This window comes from Protopterus annectens, chromosome 1.part2 (assembly GCF_019279795.1).
Source record: "Protopterus annectens isolate FY-2018-M chromosome 1.part2, PAN1.0, whole genome shotgun sequence".
Classification (NCBI taxonomy): domain Eukaryota; kingdom Metazoa; phylum Chordata; order Ceratodontiformes; family Protopteridae; genus Protopterus; species Protopterus annectens.
The window spans coordinates 821390439-821407638 of NC_056727.1; the positions used below are offsets into that span (position 1 = coordinate 821390439).

At 35.9% G+C, this 17200-nt stretch overlaps 1 protein-coding gene across 1 annotated transcript in view; it reads right to left on the bottom strand.

The window, feature by feature from the left end:
- RYR2 (ryanodine receptor 2) overlaps positions 1–17200 on the bottom strand; it is a 6224161-nt gene that overhangs the window by 1970373 nt on the left and 4236588 nt on the right. Inside the window, exon 72 of the mRNA XM_044059048.1 lies at positions 15167–15337. Within this exon, the coding sequence (XP_043914983.1) occupies positions 15167–15337 (171 nt within the window). The remainder of the gene's footprint in view (positions 1–15166; positions 15338–17200) is intronic.

Here is a 17200-nt window from a genome sequence, read left to right on the forward strand (position 1 = left end):
AATATATACATATCTATCTCTCTGCTACTCAATCAAATTCTTAGTGTGTTTAGTGTAGAATGTAATAAAGTCTAAATATTTTCTCTTTGTCTTTTGACAAGGACTGGTTTCAGACTAGTCACTACATTTAATCCAGGTAGTTGTTCTGCATCTAATCTAATTATCCATTCAAGTTCTTTCAGTTCTAAAGCATTATTAATATCACCCCCTCTCAAACCAAGATTAACCTCACAAATCACTCTAAACTTAAACACATGCCCTTCATTTTCCTTAATATGTTTACTTAGTGCATTTGTCATGATTTCCCTTCTGATTTCAGACTTATGTTCTATTATGCACTCTTTTAACTTTCTGATAGTCTTGCCTATATAAAAACTTTTACATTTATTGCAAGTCGCAAGGTAAACAATTTTACAGGTGTTACAGTTAGCTAAACTTTTAAATTCATATTTTTGTTTCATTACTGGATGTTCAAATATATTTGAAGAAACAAATATATCACTACAACATGTACAATTATGGCATTTTTGCATTAAATTTTTCCTCGAATAAATACTCTTTTCCTCTCTTTCTTTAAAATCTTTATAACATAACTTATGTTTAAGATTCTCCATACTCCTAAAGGAAAAGTTTGGTTTCATTCCTAGTAATTCTTTAATCTCCGGTGAAGCTAGCATTATCAGCCAGTTTTTTTTCTATGATGTTACAAACATCTCTTGTATGTGCAATAAAAGTAGTTACATATCTTATTATATTTCTATTATCTGACACATTATTTTGTTGTTGTCCATTAGGTCCACTAAAAACAGGTTTATATTCATTGTTTCTTTTCATTTTAATCTCATCATATATACGTTCCATAGTTTCTAATGGATAGTCTAACTGGATAAATTCTTGCATCATTTCACCTGCCTGTATTGCAAAATTTGTGTCTTCAGTATTCAATTTGCTAGTTCTAATCAATTGAGCTTTTAGCACACCTTTAAATACATGTTGTGGGCGCATACTATTTTTTCTAATATATCTATTTGCACTCACTTCCTTTTTATAAATTGTTGTGTGTATACCATGTTCCTTCTTATATAATTTAATATCTAAAAAAGTAATACTCTTCTCAGAATACGTCATTTTAAACTTTAAAAAACTTGTAGTACTATTCAGATAGTTAACATAATCAGTTCCTTTTAAGGTTTGTCATTTGTGAACCATCTATGAAACTCGCTTCACTTTTTGCCATTAAAGAAAATGATGCTGATGAGTACAAATCCAAACTGTGAAGAACATTAAGAAAAAAGGTGTCACCAGCTCACAACAAGACTTTTATCTTATGTTTCTTTAATGAAAATACATTTACCTCATCCCATTAGACGTTTACCTTTACCTTCATCATCATCTTCACAAAATGGTCACATGCAGCATGTATAAAACTACAGAGTGAAGAACATTATGAAGAACGTGTGCTTCCAGCAAACTGCAGGAATGTTGTTTAGCATTCCTTGAATAAAAACGTAACCCACAGGACTGGGACAGACAGAATTAGCATCTAGCTTACAAGCATATTTGTTTCAACTAATTACTGCACTATAAAAGTTTTCAAACTACTCATGGGTATTTCAAAAATATTATTGATGGAAAAAAGCCAGAATAACAAATCAGAACTGCATAATGTAGTATCCGTGCATGTTAAATGTCTACAAATCCTTATGCTTTATAGCCTTAAAGATGAAGTGCAAATGTTTATTTTTTTAAACAATTTCTTCTTGATATAATTTTGCCCTCATCTTGTAAAGTGGGCTATCTTATTTTAAATGTGTAGTTTTATTCTTTATTCACTTCTGTGTGGATTAATATTTATTTAGTTTAATAAACAGGTGTTTCTGTTTACACTATGTTGAGCAATTGTCCAATTACTTCCTGATTCCAGTGGGTGGCTCAGTGGAGCACAAATATAGTTGCAAGTTTAGAAAACTTCTGGAAGAACCTCATGTTGATCAGGAATGAATGCAGGAACGGTTAAGGAGAGGCGAATTCAAAACAAGAGATGGAAGGTTAATATTGGTGGCACAAGATAGTGGACTACGTACACGTCGGTTTACAAATTCCATTGAACATATGGGAGAAACAGACAAATGCAGGTTTTGTAAAACAGAATTGGAAACAGTTGCACACCATGTTGCTGGTGGTGACATACTAATGGCAGAAGAACTGTATACTGAAAGGCATAATAATGGGGTGAGACTGTTGCATTGGGGATTGTGCAAACATTATGGTACTGAAGTGGGTGAAAAACACTGGAAACATGAGCCACAAAGCATCCTAAAAAATGATGAAGTCTGCATCACATGGGACTATCCATCACCAGCATTTCAAAAGACAGATGCTAGAAAACTGGGTATAGTGGTCCAAAAAAGAAGACAAAAGTAGCATTGATCATTGAAATCACCACACCCAGTGACTACAGTGTTCTGTGTACAATAAGTAACAAAGTCATAAAATATCAGGATTTGCAAGCAGAAACGAGAGCAATGTGGAAGAAAGATACCCAGATGGTTCCAACAGTAGTAGGAGCAATGGGTCTTATAAAAAGAGTCTAGAATTACATTTCGATATGTTACCAATACATGTAACTCTGTATGAATTGCAGAAGGAGTCGTTACTGGGCACATTGCAGGTGCTGCAAAGAGCACTTTTGGCTGACATCAAAGAGTGAAAGAATACTAGTTAATGAACTTTAATCATACTTTGACATAAGAATGGGGTCCATTCCCGGCATGGTATTAGAAACCCAAAAGATTTGGAGAAAGTAAAAAAAAAAACAAGTAAAAGGATTTAATGGAAGACTTGCTTTATTTAATAGAGATGAATAGACATATTAAGATAGATGAAAGAAATAGATAAAACAAGTAAAAGGATTTAATGGAAGACTTGCTTTATTTAATAGAGATGAATAGACATATTAAGATAGATGAAAGAAATAGATAACAGAAAGCCAATAAGACACAAAACATTAGAAGTCTGATAAAACAAATAAAGACAGTAATCAAGACTAGTAACAGAAATGCATGTGATATAACAGCAGAAAATAGGATATATTATTGTGCAACTAAATTAATAGCAGATTACGTCTTACCACAAAAGTACAGGGCAATAAGGGAAAGGAAGGGAAGAAATCAAATGCCATCACAGAAGTATCGAACAGAGAAAACTATAAAGCAAATAAGACAAGTGTCACTGTTAGAGTACAGAAGAGGGAAAAGGTCAGCATAAATACTTAGAAAGATAGATGTGATAAAAACAATGCTCAGTATAAGAACAGACCAGGATCAATCGTACACTATTGAAATAATAAGCTAAAAAAGACATCAACATAGGAAGAAAAACACAAACGATATAAAGATAAATAGAAATAGAAAGGAAAAGTACAAAATAAGCATTCCATTGATGATCCAAAAAAGTTTCTACTGAGAATTGGGAAACAAAGGAAAAGGAATAGAAACACCACCAAAAATAAAAGAAATAGACACATTTTGGAGAAATATCAGTGAATACCATGTGGAACACAACAAAGATGGTGAATGGGTAGAAGACATAAAAGAAACAGAAAGAAGTTCAAATGTACAGGATATGAACTGGGATGAAATATCAGCCACAGAGACTGAAACAAAATAAAGAAAAACTCCTAAAAGGAAAACCCCAGGCCCAGCTGCAGTACTTAAATTTGCCTTGCCCTTAATCCAATAACCTGTTGCTTAACAGATTAGGTCATGGCTACAATGTGGCTTCCAGACAACAAAAAAGTGTAAAGACTTCTCATCTTCATTTGTGGTTGATTTAGAACTGTATAGTTCATCAGATGACTTTTTCAGATGACACAAGAATGTTATTAGATCTTGATAAATGTACAAAACCAACATTTAAAGCAGGAAAGCTGCAGCACCAAGAAAATATCAGTCTGGAACAGGAATGTGATATAAAGGGACTTGGGCAGGAAGGAGTGTATAAATATTTGGGATCTGATGAAGGCACAACAATAAAACATGAACAAATGCAAACAAAACTCAGTAAGGAATATTTCAGAAGACTAAAATTAATACTGAAAACAGCCCTGATATCTAGCAACAAGGTCCAAGCTGTAAACTAATTTTCTCTTCCTGCTCTAACTTACAGTTTTGGGATGACCAACTGGCCCCAAAAGGTATTTGATCAGATGGACAAGAAAATAAGAAAAATACTTCACTCTTATCAAATGATATATAAAAATCAGTGTATACTTGTTCTGAAGGATGTATGGGCCTCCTCAAAATTGATTGCATGTATAGATCAGCAATCTTAGGACTGTATACATATCTGATGACCTCACAAAATCCAGACACAGTGAATGTTTTGAAAATTAAAGAGAACAAATCTAAGATGAAGTCTCTGCTTAGTTTAGCAAAAGCATATTGGTGTCAAGTGGGAATGGAAACCAAACCAGAAGTAGACAAAAATCAGGCAGTAACCAAATGTGCCGAAAAACAAAAGAAAGAATATAAGAAGAAGGAGCAGATGAGAAGGCAAGAAATGTGGAAAAGGCATAATTATAGCTGCAAGTACAGAAAACTCCTGGAATAACCTCATGTCAATCAGGATCTGATGCAGGAATGGTTAAGGATAGGTAAATTTGAACCAAACGATGAAAGGTTAATATTAGCAGCCCAGGATAGTGGACTACATACATCTTGGTTTACAAAGCCCATAGAACATGTGGAAAAAAGAGATAAATTCAGGTTCTGTAAAACAAAACTGGAAACAGTCATACATCTTGTTGCTGGTTGTGATACACTAATGGCAGACAGCCTGTACAATGAAAGGCATAATAACATGGCAAGACTGTTGCATTGGGGACTGTGCAAACATTACAATATTAAAGTAGCTGAAAAACACTGGAAACATAGGCCACAAAGTATAGAGAATGATGAAATTTATATCACATGGGATCATCCATTACCACCACTTCAAAAAATAGATGCAAGAAAAACAGCTATAGTAGTCCATGAAAGGAAGATAAAAGTAGCATTGATCACTAAACTTGGGCACATTGCAGGTGCTGCAAACAGCACTCTTGGCTAACATCAAGGAATGAAATAATACTAATTTCACAAACTTTAATCATACTTTGACATAGGAATAGTGTCCATTCCCCTCATTGTATTAGAAACCCAAAAGACTTGGGGAAATTAAACAAGTACACATGATGTCTACTTATTACAAGCTTTGCAATTTAGCCACAAGAGCATATTTTGACTATTACTGTAACAATTTATCCACATACCAGTGGCATACCCCACAATCAGAGATGATTGCATTTCAACTTAGAACTACCTACAAACTTCATAAGTGTATGCAAGTGAATGTTAATTACAGAAACAACCAAGGCTAGCAAGACAGCATCATGTCTTTCTCAGGAAATAAATAAAAGAGGCATCAGTAAAGCATTCACTGTTGTTTCTTAGAGAATGAAAACTGTTGGCCATATAGATCACAGAACTGCTGAAGCTCACCATGTATTCATAATAAAGCAAAAGGAGGACATACTTTATAAAAGTGAGCACACTTCTGTGGCCATCACAGAAAATACTCAGCACATATTTCGCATATTCTTACTAGTCTGATGTTCGTTTTTCTGTTCTGAAGTATTACTGATTCTTAAACCAAAGTGAACCTAAACATAAATGAAAGCATTGTGTCTATCTTATTCTGCAGAACTGAGTCAGTATGACCAATATGACTTGAGGCATGAACTCTTAATAGACTGCACATAGTACCTACTAGCCTCATAGCACTGATATGAAGAAATTCCATGTAACAGAGATTTAGAGCCCAGAATGTGTCCCAAATGACTCAGGTTTGAATAGAAAGCCATTCTCTAGGGAATCAGCCATCAACATGGTGAACTGCGTCATTTTTCACAAGTCTTCCACCTTAAGGGATAGGGTGGTTTTCAGCCAGGGGATTAGTTCTGATTAGTCAAGACCAAGGACACAATTACCATTAGGGAAAAAGAAGGTAGCCCATAAACATAGGCTATGTCAGAAACAAGGGATAATTACAAATCCCTTTTTAGCTACATCAGGAAATAAGAAATAACACCCAATATTGCTCAGAACTTTTCAAAATGGCAACCTGGATATAGTGGATATTGTTAACATACTAGCAAACAAATTTAGTGCAAATTTCACCCAAGAGACAACTATCAAAAGCCCACTTATCCCTGAAGATCTCAGAACCCCCATCAACACTAAATAATATATGCTGAGTATATTTTCCAAAACTAGAAATACATTCTGCATGGCACATAAAAGTACACCTAGACGCTTAATAAATACGCATTGGAAGAGCCCTCCTTGAACTATTCAAACTGAGCACAGCCACCGGCTTTATCACTGAGGCCTGGTGCTAAGTAGTTGTAATGCTACTATACAAAGGTGGCCCCACCACTCACTCCAGAAATTACAGGCCCGTTTGACAAGTCTCATCTACAAAGGCATAGAATATATCAAACATGACCTGATTAATTATGATATTAAAAATCATATTAGGACAGGTCCATGGCAGTTTAGGCTTGTCAAGGTTAGATGCTGTCTAATAAATCTGGCTAATTTCTTTGAAAGGGTAGCACAGGTTGTTGACAGCAGTCATGTTATGCAGTCAGCATACCTGAAACTGGCCAAAGCACTTGATACCATTCCTCATGGTAACATTATATTAATTTACGTATATATGCATGTACATATTTACTGTTTGATAACTGGGTAAGTGGACAGGTTCAGAGACACTTTTCAGCCACAACCTCGGCTCAGAGGCAATTAACAGTGCAAGCCAAATTAAGTTGTACACTTCAGATATGACAGTGTTAAGTTTACATATATGCAAAACTTTAGAAAGTTCATATGCAGTTATTATACAGCTTTTATATAAAAGAATGTTATAGATTTCTTATATGATGCTAATTAAATAGCTGCTTTACATAAGGTTTTATCAGTTTAAATCAGTTACAATGCAACTTAGTGACAAGAAATTGTAAAGGTTTACAACTGAATAGTCTTAAAAAAGACAAATGGAAATGAGCGATAAACAGACATTTACACAGATATGCCTAGAGACTAAGAAGTGAGCATAAGCATAACAAAATTTAAACGACAAAGGAAAACAGGTGAAAAGCCTGTAAGTATTTTTAAAATTTTAAGTCTTTTAAAAAGTTTATACATTATCCCTAAAAAGGGCGGCCACGGTGGTGCAGCTGTTAGCATTGCTGCCTCATAGCAAGAGGTTCTCCAGTTCGATTCCCAGCTGGGGTGCCTTCTGTGTGGAGTCTGCATGTCCTTCCTTTGGTCACGTGGGTTTTGTCTGGGTGCTCCAGTTTCCTCCCACATCCCAAAGACATGGTAAATCGGACACTCTAAATTGGCCCCAGGTGTGAGTGTGTGCGTGTGTTTGCCTTCTGTGGAAGGTTGGGTGCGTGCTGGGCTGGCAACTCAACACTGTAGAACTCCACTGCCAATCATGAGTGGACAGATGATCCGCTGTGGAGACCCCTAACCGGGAAAAGCCGAAAGAAGAAGATATATTATCCCTAAAGCATTTATAAGTAGATTCCTTGAAGAGATGCTTAAAAAGGGGCTTTTTAAACTTGGTAAGAGTATCTTGATAATTTTTTTTAGCTGGTAGCTTGCCCAAGAGAGTTGGGTCTTTTTGTGGGGATGGGGGATCCTTAGGGAGTAGGACTTCTCCCCGATTGGGAAGTCTTCTTTACAAATGGGACAGTAGCTGTCATTTAGAATTTGACACAGTAAGGTGATCGAAGACAAGTGGACCTTTCAGTAATGGACAGTCAGTTTAAACCGCTGCAGTGGTATACCTGGGCAACAGTGAATAAGGCAAAAATGTTATTCTTTGTGACTTAGAGTGAGTGTTACAAGCAGAGTGTAGAGTACAGGATTTTAGTTTAGAGAAAAGTTCATTCTTGTTTAGTGCTCTGCGGGTAGTAGGAAATAGTAGATGTGATATCCTACAGTAGAGATTTAGTTGTGAGAAGACTTTATTAATGATATTATTAGTGAGGGTTACAAAGTTTAATGTAGAGTCAATGGTTATGCCCTGTTACAGAAGGAATAATGTTATTATTGTCTGAGATAGTAAAGGATAGGAAGTCAAGAGGCTCTGTGTGAGGAGGAAAAAAACTCATGACCTTTTTTTTTCCCTCTGGTTAACTGGAGTTTATTTATTTTTTGATCATTGACAAAGATTAGAGTAGAATTGCTGGACTTGATATTGGAGGACTGTGGGGCATCTGTATCCTGGAGTAATAAAATATCTGCATAAAGGGTAAGGTTAAGTTCAGGTAAGTCATCATTAATATGATTAATGAATAAAAAAAATAACAATGGGCCTACAACACAGCCTTGAAAGACATCTGTTTGCAGTGGTTCATTAGTGGATGGCTGGTTGTTGGAGTTAATTTGAAAGGTCCTGCTGCCAATGTAGCTATGGAATTGGGCAATGACATTTTTTCCCCTGATGAATTTTTGCAACTTAGCAAGTAGTATCTTGTAGTCAACAGTTTTCAAAGACACAGGTCATGTCCACAAAAATATTTTCTGCAAGGAGATCATAATTAAGGTTGCTGTAGACAGTATCAGATGCTGAGAACATAGCAGGAATTATGCAAAAACCATTTCTGAAGCCCTGCTGTCTGTCAGATAAAAGCATAGCTCTCAATCATCCTGAAGAGTACCTGTTTTTAAACTTAAATGAGCTTAATTCACTGTCTGCCTGATTTAGGCATTTGTGCAACTGAGATCTGCAGTAAAGCGACCTCTGTCTAGCTGCAAATGTCAATCAAAGCATCACTTTACTGCATCTATTTTGCATGCTGCTGGCCAATTTCTTCTTTGTTTCATGACCTTTCTTTACTGCTTACTAGTAGAAGTGGACCTGATATGTTTTCCATATTCCTTTAGGTCCACTCAGCATATAAGCAGGGCAGAATGAAGAGTGTCTACTTTGTTTTTGAACTAGACAGTGGGATGGGCTACTACATGGCAAACAAGATTGTATTATGTATTATGTTTAAGAAGATCACTCTTTGAAGAATGTTGTGCCTGCCGAAACTCAAGGGGTACTGCACTGGCTGTAAAGAAAACTGGATTTATTGTTTTGAAGCTGACAGACCATGGAGTCAGTGCAGTTACTGATCATTTGGTGGTTTGCAGCTGGAGTTCCTACCTGGAAGAAGAGTCATTCACAGGAAGTCTGAGTTTTGGTTTTTTGTTCTACTTCTACAGGATTCGTGGATTGGATTAAATTTCTCCATCCTACACTTAAAGTAAGCAAGTAACTTGGTTGTTAGCTAGTCACATGGCCAAACTAGCCATACTTAAATGTCTAGATGTTTGCCTCATATTTTCTGGCAAATCAGTCAAGATTGAATGACATACATTTAAGTGTCAGACATTAAACTTTTTTTAAATGCCATGCAAATACTGTAGTTGATAAGTTACTAAAGCAGCTTAGGCATGTTACAAACTTGCAAGGTATCTCACAATGCAAAGAAGTAGACCAATACCTTTCAACTGTCCAGATTTTCCCTCATATTTTTTGTGCATTCCTCATAAAATGTGTGATTTTTCTAGAAAATCTCAGAGGACTGAAGCCATTAAATAATGATATACATTTGAGTTTCAAGGTTCAGATTGTTCTAAAACTACATGCTAACACAAATCTGGTTATTCTGGCAACTTTCTAAGGTTATATGGGCAATATTTAAAATCTGTCCCTATTTTTGGGCTTTTACCCCCCCCCCCCATTATTTTAGTCTTTGACCAGATTTCTTGCGCTAAGAGGCTGAGAGGTAGATATGGCACATACAAAATGTAAAAAAAAAATGAAAATATAAAAATTTTGTTCCTACTGGGACCAAGGTGTCTGTGTGTGTGTGTCTGTGTGTTGGTGGGGGGGGGGGGCAATAAATGGTACATTGTTTTGCAGGAACATCAGATGCGAAAATGTTTTTGCTTTGTAAATCTGACAGAGTGACATAAAAAGAAACTATGAATTAATACGTTTTCAGAAGCAAAATAAGTCTATAACAGCTGAGTAATTGAACATGTGTGGGTATGTGTATTAATATACTCATTTGAATATGCATATTTTATGCTAATTGTCACTGACTGCCCCTGATTTTTAGATCCTTTGTTTCTGATTCTCTCATCTGGAGGTAGAGAGGTATGGACTGAAGCCTATAGCTATTAAAGTAAGTAAGCAGCTGTTTGTAAAGAACTTTGTAAAAAATGTGCAAGAGGGCAAAGAGCGTAGATAAGTTAGCAGCCTTTATGAATTTTAGACAGGGTACTTTGGGAAGAGGTATAATGATGGACATGCTTCAGGCCTGGTGGAACAATTCATGTTGCAAGTGAGAGGTTATAAATAAAGGTTAGGGAGGTGACAGTTTTCTCAAAGGAAATTAGGATGAAGTGCAGCAAATAAGCAAGCTAAACACACTTTAAAAGACCCCTATGTAGTAAGATAGACAGCAAATAGGCTAAAAGAGAGAACCAAAACAGTGAGGATAGTGGGTGCTTCCTAAGACAGCATGAAGGTGACCAACCAGTGGTGCTCTTCAGGGCTTGGTCCTAGGACCTCTGCTGTTTGGCATCAACTTTTTAGATCTCCAGATCACAAAGCAAATTCACTGGTTTACTAAGTTTGTGGATGGCTGTAAACTGGGTGCAATTTCCAGGTCCCACTCTGATGGCCAGGTCCTCCAAAATGAACTCATACTTGTCAATAGCCTGAGTGCAAATAATAGGCTCAAGTTAAATGCAAACATGTGCAACAGTGTCATGTTCTTTAGACAATCCCTCCCCACAGCTCATGGCACAGACAACATCCCACTTCCAAATTATAATTTTGTTACAGACCTTGGATCATGGGGTGATAATTCCCTCTTCTTAGATCACCATGATGCTATGTGCTGATCACAAAAATAGTATTTTCCAGATATAAAGACGTCATTGCCTCCATATATTATGCATTGATTAGGTCAGTCACAGAATACAATACACATCATTAGACACATCAAACAACTGGAAAGATCCCAGAGGTTCCTAACTAAAAAAATTACCAGCTTAAGAACCCTAAGGTACCAGAAAAGACTAGAAGCACTGTCCCATCACTAAGTGAACTACAGACTCCTGATCTGTGCCTTGACTTCTATGGCATTAGGGACACAGTATCCAGGATCTCTTGTATCTCCACTAACCAAAAAATCACACTAATACTTAGACCAGAGATGTAAACCTGCATCAGTAAATGCATTAAACATGGTGGAGATATAGATTCAGTATGCACCACCTTACCCACCTTTGGAATACACTTTGACTGCAAATAAACAGTACAAAACACTATCTTCCCTCAAACAGGAGTTAGATGACTGGATGACTATTCACAAACCCACCCCTTGCTTGAACGGAATAGCTCTCCTTGAAAAAGAAGGTAGAGTTTAACATTGGGGTCTGGAAAGACATAAATGGCTCAGTTGTCTTGTATTTCACATGATCTTATGACCAGCCTGGAGTTATATACTTACACAGTGCACTTGGGGAACTGGAATGGCCATTGGGTAGGACATCCAAAACTGTCCTTCACAACTATGGGACAGTAGCATACCAAGACTTTGTAATATCCTCAATGAATACTTCCTCTCCTTATGGGTTACTCTTGAGAATTTCTCAGTACTAATAAGCAATCAGAAGGGGCCAGTCTGACAGTTGTCTGGAAAAGAAGGGTGCTGGGACATGGATGATGGCAGACAACTGTTGTTGGAACCAAAAAAATAAACACACACACAAACACACAAAGATATTTTGATGCTATAATAGTATGATATTTCAGAGAGGTGTGTGTTTTATTAGTTAAATTCTAAGTACTGTAATATCTTGTCTGCATCTCTAGTTCTACTGTCATTGGGGGTGAGATTTGTGGACATCTGCTCTACTGTTTATATCAAAGGAGAGAATTTACAAAGAACAACAGTGCTGCTGTTCTAACAGTCATGACCAACCATCATTATTACATTACACAAATCTCCATAAAGAACTGGGTATCTTTTTGTTACATAACAAGATAGTGCATAAAACCACAAATGAACCTTCTGTGATACCGTATAATATAAGCTCTCAGTTTTCAAAGGAATGGTTGGGTCGGCACTGGGGCTGTCTTTATGACATTCTTTTTTACTATATAGTATAGCACATTGAGCTCAGCAGGACAGGAACCTCTAAGCTAAACACTAGCCACTGCAAATATGTGTTACTTGACTAGTCTGCATGCAAAGGCATCAAACTTTGGGTGCTTCATCTTCACCAGCCCCTTCCTCTTGCAACAAGGTATCCAGCACACAATGCATATTATCAAACTACAGCAGATTCAAAGCTGCATGTCTGCATGGCAGCATTTAAATTACATTAAAAGTCAATCAAATTAACAACGTGTGTGTGTGTGTGTGTGTGTGTGTGTGTGTGTGTGTGTGTGTGTGTGTGTGTGTATATATATATATATATATATATATTTAAAGTCTGGTACTTCACACTTGACTGTGGTATATCACAGTAATTTATCATTATGCTGCCAATGCTATAAAACACAGGAAAGGAAGGGAGTAAGGGAGTATCCCTGGACATTTAGTATAACCAATGAATATAATGGATTGGACTGTCTGAACAGTAACTATTACTGTTACAGTGAATAAAAAGCAAAGTCACTGTAAACAAATGTATTATATCATTAAATAGAACAACAAAATAATGGCAATAGAAATACAGGCAACCTAGCTTTAGCACTATTCTTGAATCTATCAAACGACTTTGACACAGTTTTCCATTAAAAACTTCTAAGCGGCCTCTCCTCCTTAGGTCTAAATAAATCATCTCTCACCTGGACATCTGCACAACAATCAGTGAAATGGAAACAAGAAGTCTCCTCTTTCCTTCCTGTCACGGTTGGAGTCCCACAAGGATCAATACTGTGCCCACTTCTATTTAATATATTTGCAAACAAACTCCATTCTGCCCCCAAAAAAGCAAATATAGTTCAGTACACAAATGATGCAACCCTTATTCGCTCTGCCCCAACACTACAAATCCTCCAGGATATCACACAGTCTTTCTCATCTGTCGAATCTTGGCTGGGCACTGCAGACATACTCCTAAAAGCCTACAAAATTAAACTAAATCTCTTTAAAAACAGTTTAATACTCAAAAATATAATTTCCATATTGTCTCATTTGACAATACAAAAATTGAAACAGTGATAGAAGCCAAATTACTTGGAGTACTCCTAGACGACAAACTCAAATACAACCAACATAGCCTACAAACAATCGAAAATGCACACAAAAAAGCTAGGCTTCCTGTATAGAGCAAATCAGTATCATACAGTATTCACAAGAAAATCCATGGCAGCAACCTACCGACTCATTTTTCTATTGCATGCATCATCTATCTTCATTAATTTCAACAATACCCTAAAGTCCAAACTTGATGCATACTATAATAAAATAGCAACATTCACCACATATTAATTTCATAAAATCCACCACTGCAGAGCAGTAAAGGACCTAAATTGGCTAGAACTCCCAAATCAGCTAACCTATTTTCAACTTACTACTACCCTAAACATATATACAAGCCAGATAGTTGCACATCCCTAAAAAGCATATTACTATCATACAACACAACAAAACCCTACACTCCAATAATAAATCTCTCCTAGCTGTAACTAACAAAAAATTCTGCCAGAAACTTATTGTATTCTCAATCTGTCTCAAAACTGTAGAACTATACCGCATTAGCGTTAAAGCTTAGAAAAAACAGCAAATGCTTTAAAAGTTTTCTAAAACAGTATCTGCAAGGCACTTGACTCTGTTCTTGCTCTACACCCAAATAATTTCTGATCCAGAAGAAAATAGAAGTTGCAATACCTCTGACAAAACAACAGCTGCTCAACTAAATTCCCATATAGTGATTATTACACTTTCCCTTCTATCTACTACTGGAAACATTTAACTGATTATATTTCTTAACTACCTGCTTCTACATAATCCTTGTTCTCCCTCATCATACCACAACTTACTAATTTCAATCCAAATGTCAATCTTTGTCTCCCCTTGTTTTTCTTTGTATTTCTGTCTGCTACAAGCTTATACAAATGCACATGTAATCTCATTTTTTCCTCTTCCCATAGTCACAAATTGTATGATACAAGGTTAGCATTAATGATCTGTTATACCTAATTACATATGCAAAAATGTCTGTGTAACCAAGATGAAAAAGTATATACAATGTGGAAAATGAAAATATACTGTATACCGCCTGTATATGTGAATATTGGAGCTTTTCGCCCTAGGCCTCTGCTGAAAAAGGGTATCTATCTCAGTCGGACTTTCCTGGCCAACAAAGAAAAATAAATAAAATAAATATAATAAACAAATAAATTGGGGCAGAGAAAAGCTATCAACATTGTACTATTAATTACAAGGGATGATGAGAACAACAGACAATAAGCAAAGTATACTTTATTATAAACACCGTGGAGTGGCTAGAAATCATCATCACCATCAGTCTTCATTACACAAATATGTAATCATTGCACATTACTTCATGGCGGCTTTGGTACTTGGTCTCTCTGGCAGGAACTTGCTTTGATTTTGTTTAGTGTTTTATCTGATGAATAGCACACCTCAGCAATAGATTTCTCATATTGTACAGTGAAGTACTGCTATTAAGGGAATGATGAGAATTGGGACAAGCTTTTGTGGTGCACATGCTGTAATCTGCATCAATCCATAAATGAAGAGTGATGTGAGACTTCATAATGCCAAAGGTAAAAGAATATTAAAAAGCCATGCATGTGATACACACAACATGATAAATAAATACGAATGCAATCTAAATCAGCTGAGGTTTTCCAATTCTATACAAACCATACACAAAACAGAGACAATAAACAATATAACCATCTCCAGTACGCAGCACTGATAAAAATAATGCTTAAGATATTTACAAATTTCATTAGTTCAGTCATTTTTACGATTCTGCATTAAGAATAGCTAAATAAAAGTATTACATACCAGACAGAATCTATTCTTAGCTAAAGATATTAGTTCTTGGTCACCAGGTGCACACATGTTCAGGCCAATAGGAAGCAGTCTCTTCAGTGCAGCTACAATGAGGGAAGTCTGCAAAGAGTAACGGTCTCCCCTTCGCTTCATCTTCTTCCTTTCTTGGTCAGACACTGCCGCCTACCAAAAGAAAATAAAAAAAATCAAAAACAGAGAATTTCTTGCCTTATTCATTTGTTAACTTGCAAAGAATCATAATGCAGAAACGCTTCATTTTAAGAGTAATGTGGAAACACTGATCATGTAAAGTGACTTACAGGGATTCACACAATATGTAGGTGAGGTCAGCCAGAACCAAACTTTCAAACTCTTATTAAATCTAATGTCAAACAAACATGCGCAGCCTCTTTAAGATGAGGAAACAACATATGTCATTAATGCTAAGTAGTGATGAAACAGACTGCAGCCTTACATGAGATATTATTATCACAAAATGTATTTCTGTTCATATAACTTTTCTATAAATACTGCAGTATTTCTAATTAGTGGGTATGCCCTGATTATTAATTATTCAAAATTTTAAGAGCTTTTCAAATGTTATAGACACAAATGTAAATGTTTTGAGCTGTACTGTATTAAAAGCTAACGCTACACAATAAAATAGAAATATTTAGATGAAAAAAAGCTTTTCATATATGGTCATATGAAAGTTTGCAGTTCTTGACTGTCACCTGCAACACTACAATGAGACTCTAAAAGTGCATTTGCAATGAATACTAAGAAGTAAAACTATGATTTCTTTACTGACAGTCAGTATTGCATCACTCAAGCCAGTTCCCTTTTTCTGTTATCATCACTCCTTGTCATCTCACTGCCTTCAAATGTTTGTTTTAAGCACATTTATTAAATTATCACTTAAGGCATAAGCACATTTACATTAATAGAAAGGAAAACAAACAGTAGTAACATTTTTCATATTAATTCATCATAATACATCATTATATATGTTTTCTTTCTTTTTATAACTATTATTCACTGCATTATATAAATTGCCCAATTCCTGTCTTCTCTTAAATCTCACTCCTCCTGAACTCTATTCCAGTGGCGGCTGGTGACTTCAAATCAAAGGGTAGCAGCAGTTGAATGGGTGGGGCCAATGGGAAGGGGTGTGACCAACTAGAAGGGGGCGCAGCTATGCTCAAAACCACAAAAACTGGGACTTTAATTAAATATGCTGCCCTGGGTACCAAACCATCATTATGAGGGTCCAATCAAGACAAAATGAAGTGTAGAAGAAAAAAAATATTTCAATGCATTGGCTACATGACAGCTTACTTAATATCTAGATGGAAAGTAAAACGTTATGAGGCATGAACAAATAAATTACTTTTTAAATACATTACTGGAATGCCAGTCAAAATCAAGTATAAAAAAACAAGCAGCACTCAACTCAAATCACTTCTCCTTGCCTGCAGTTCTAATTATAATTTATATTCAGCTTTATAAAAGTACCAAGTAACATGTTGAAAGTAGCAATCTCTATGATACCCCACTTGTAAAACCGTTTCTTATCCAAAAAAGACCTGCTGCCTGACAACAACTATCTACTTGTTTAATGGAGAAAACATGATCAAGGTAAAAAATGAACAGCAAACAAGAAACAAGCTCAAGATAAACTGCTTAAAGGATTACTTCACGGGGTATGGACCACACATGATAGTTTGGCATTCTATTAATTTTACTTCTTCTGAAAATACTGTAATCCCCTCCTTTATTACAAATACTGTCATATGCATTTCAATACCTAAGGCTTATACATTATCTAGTTATGTAAATATTCTCAGCTTGGCAACAACAAAAAGGCTTTCAATGTTGGTAATTCTTTAACAGTATGCTTATTAAAGCTTACTTGCATCTTACAATCTCAGACAAGCTTACATTAGAGCATTGCTACTTAAACACAGAGCAACAGGCAGTGCAACAATATGCATTTTCTGAATAACAATAATCATAAATCAACAGTATAAAATATGACAGAAAACC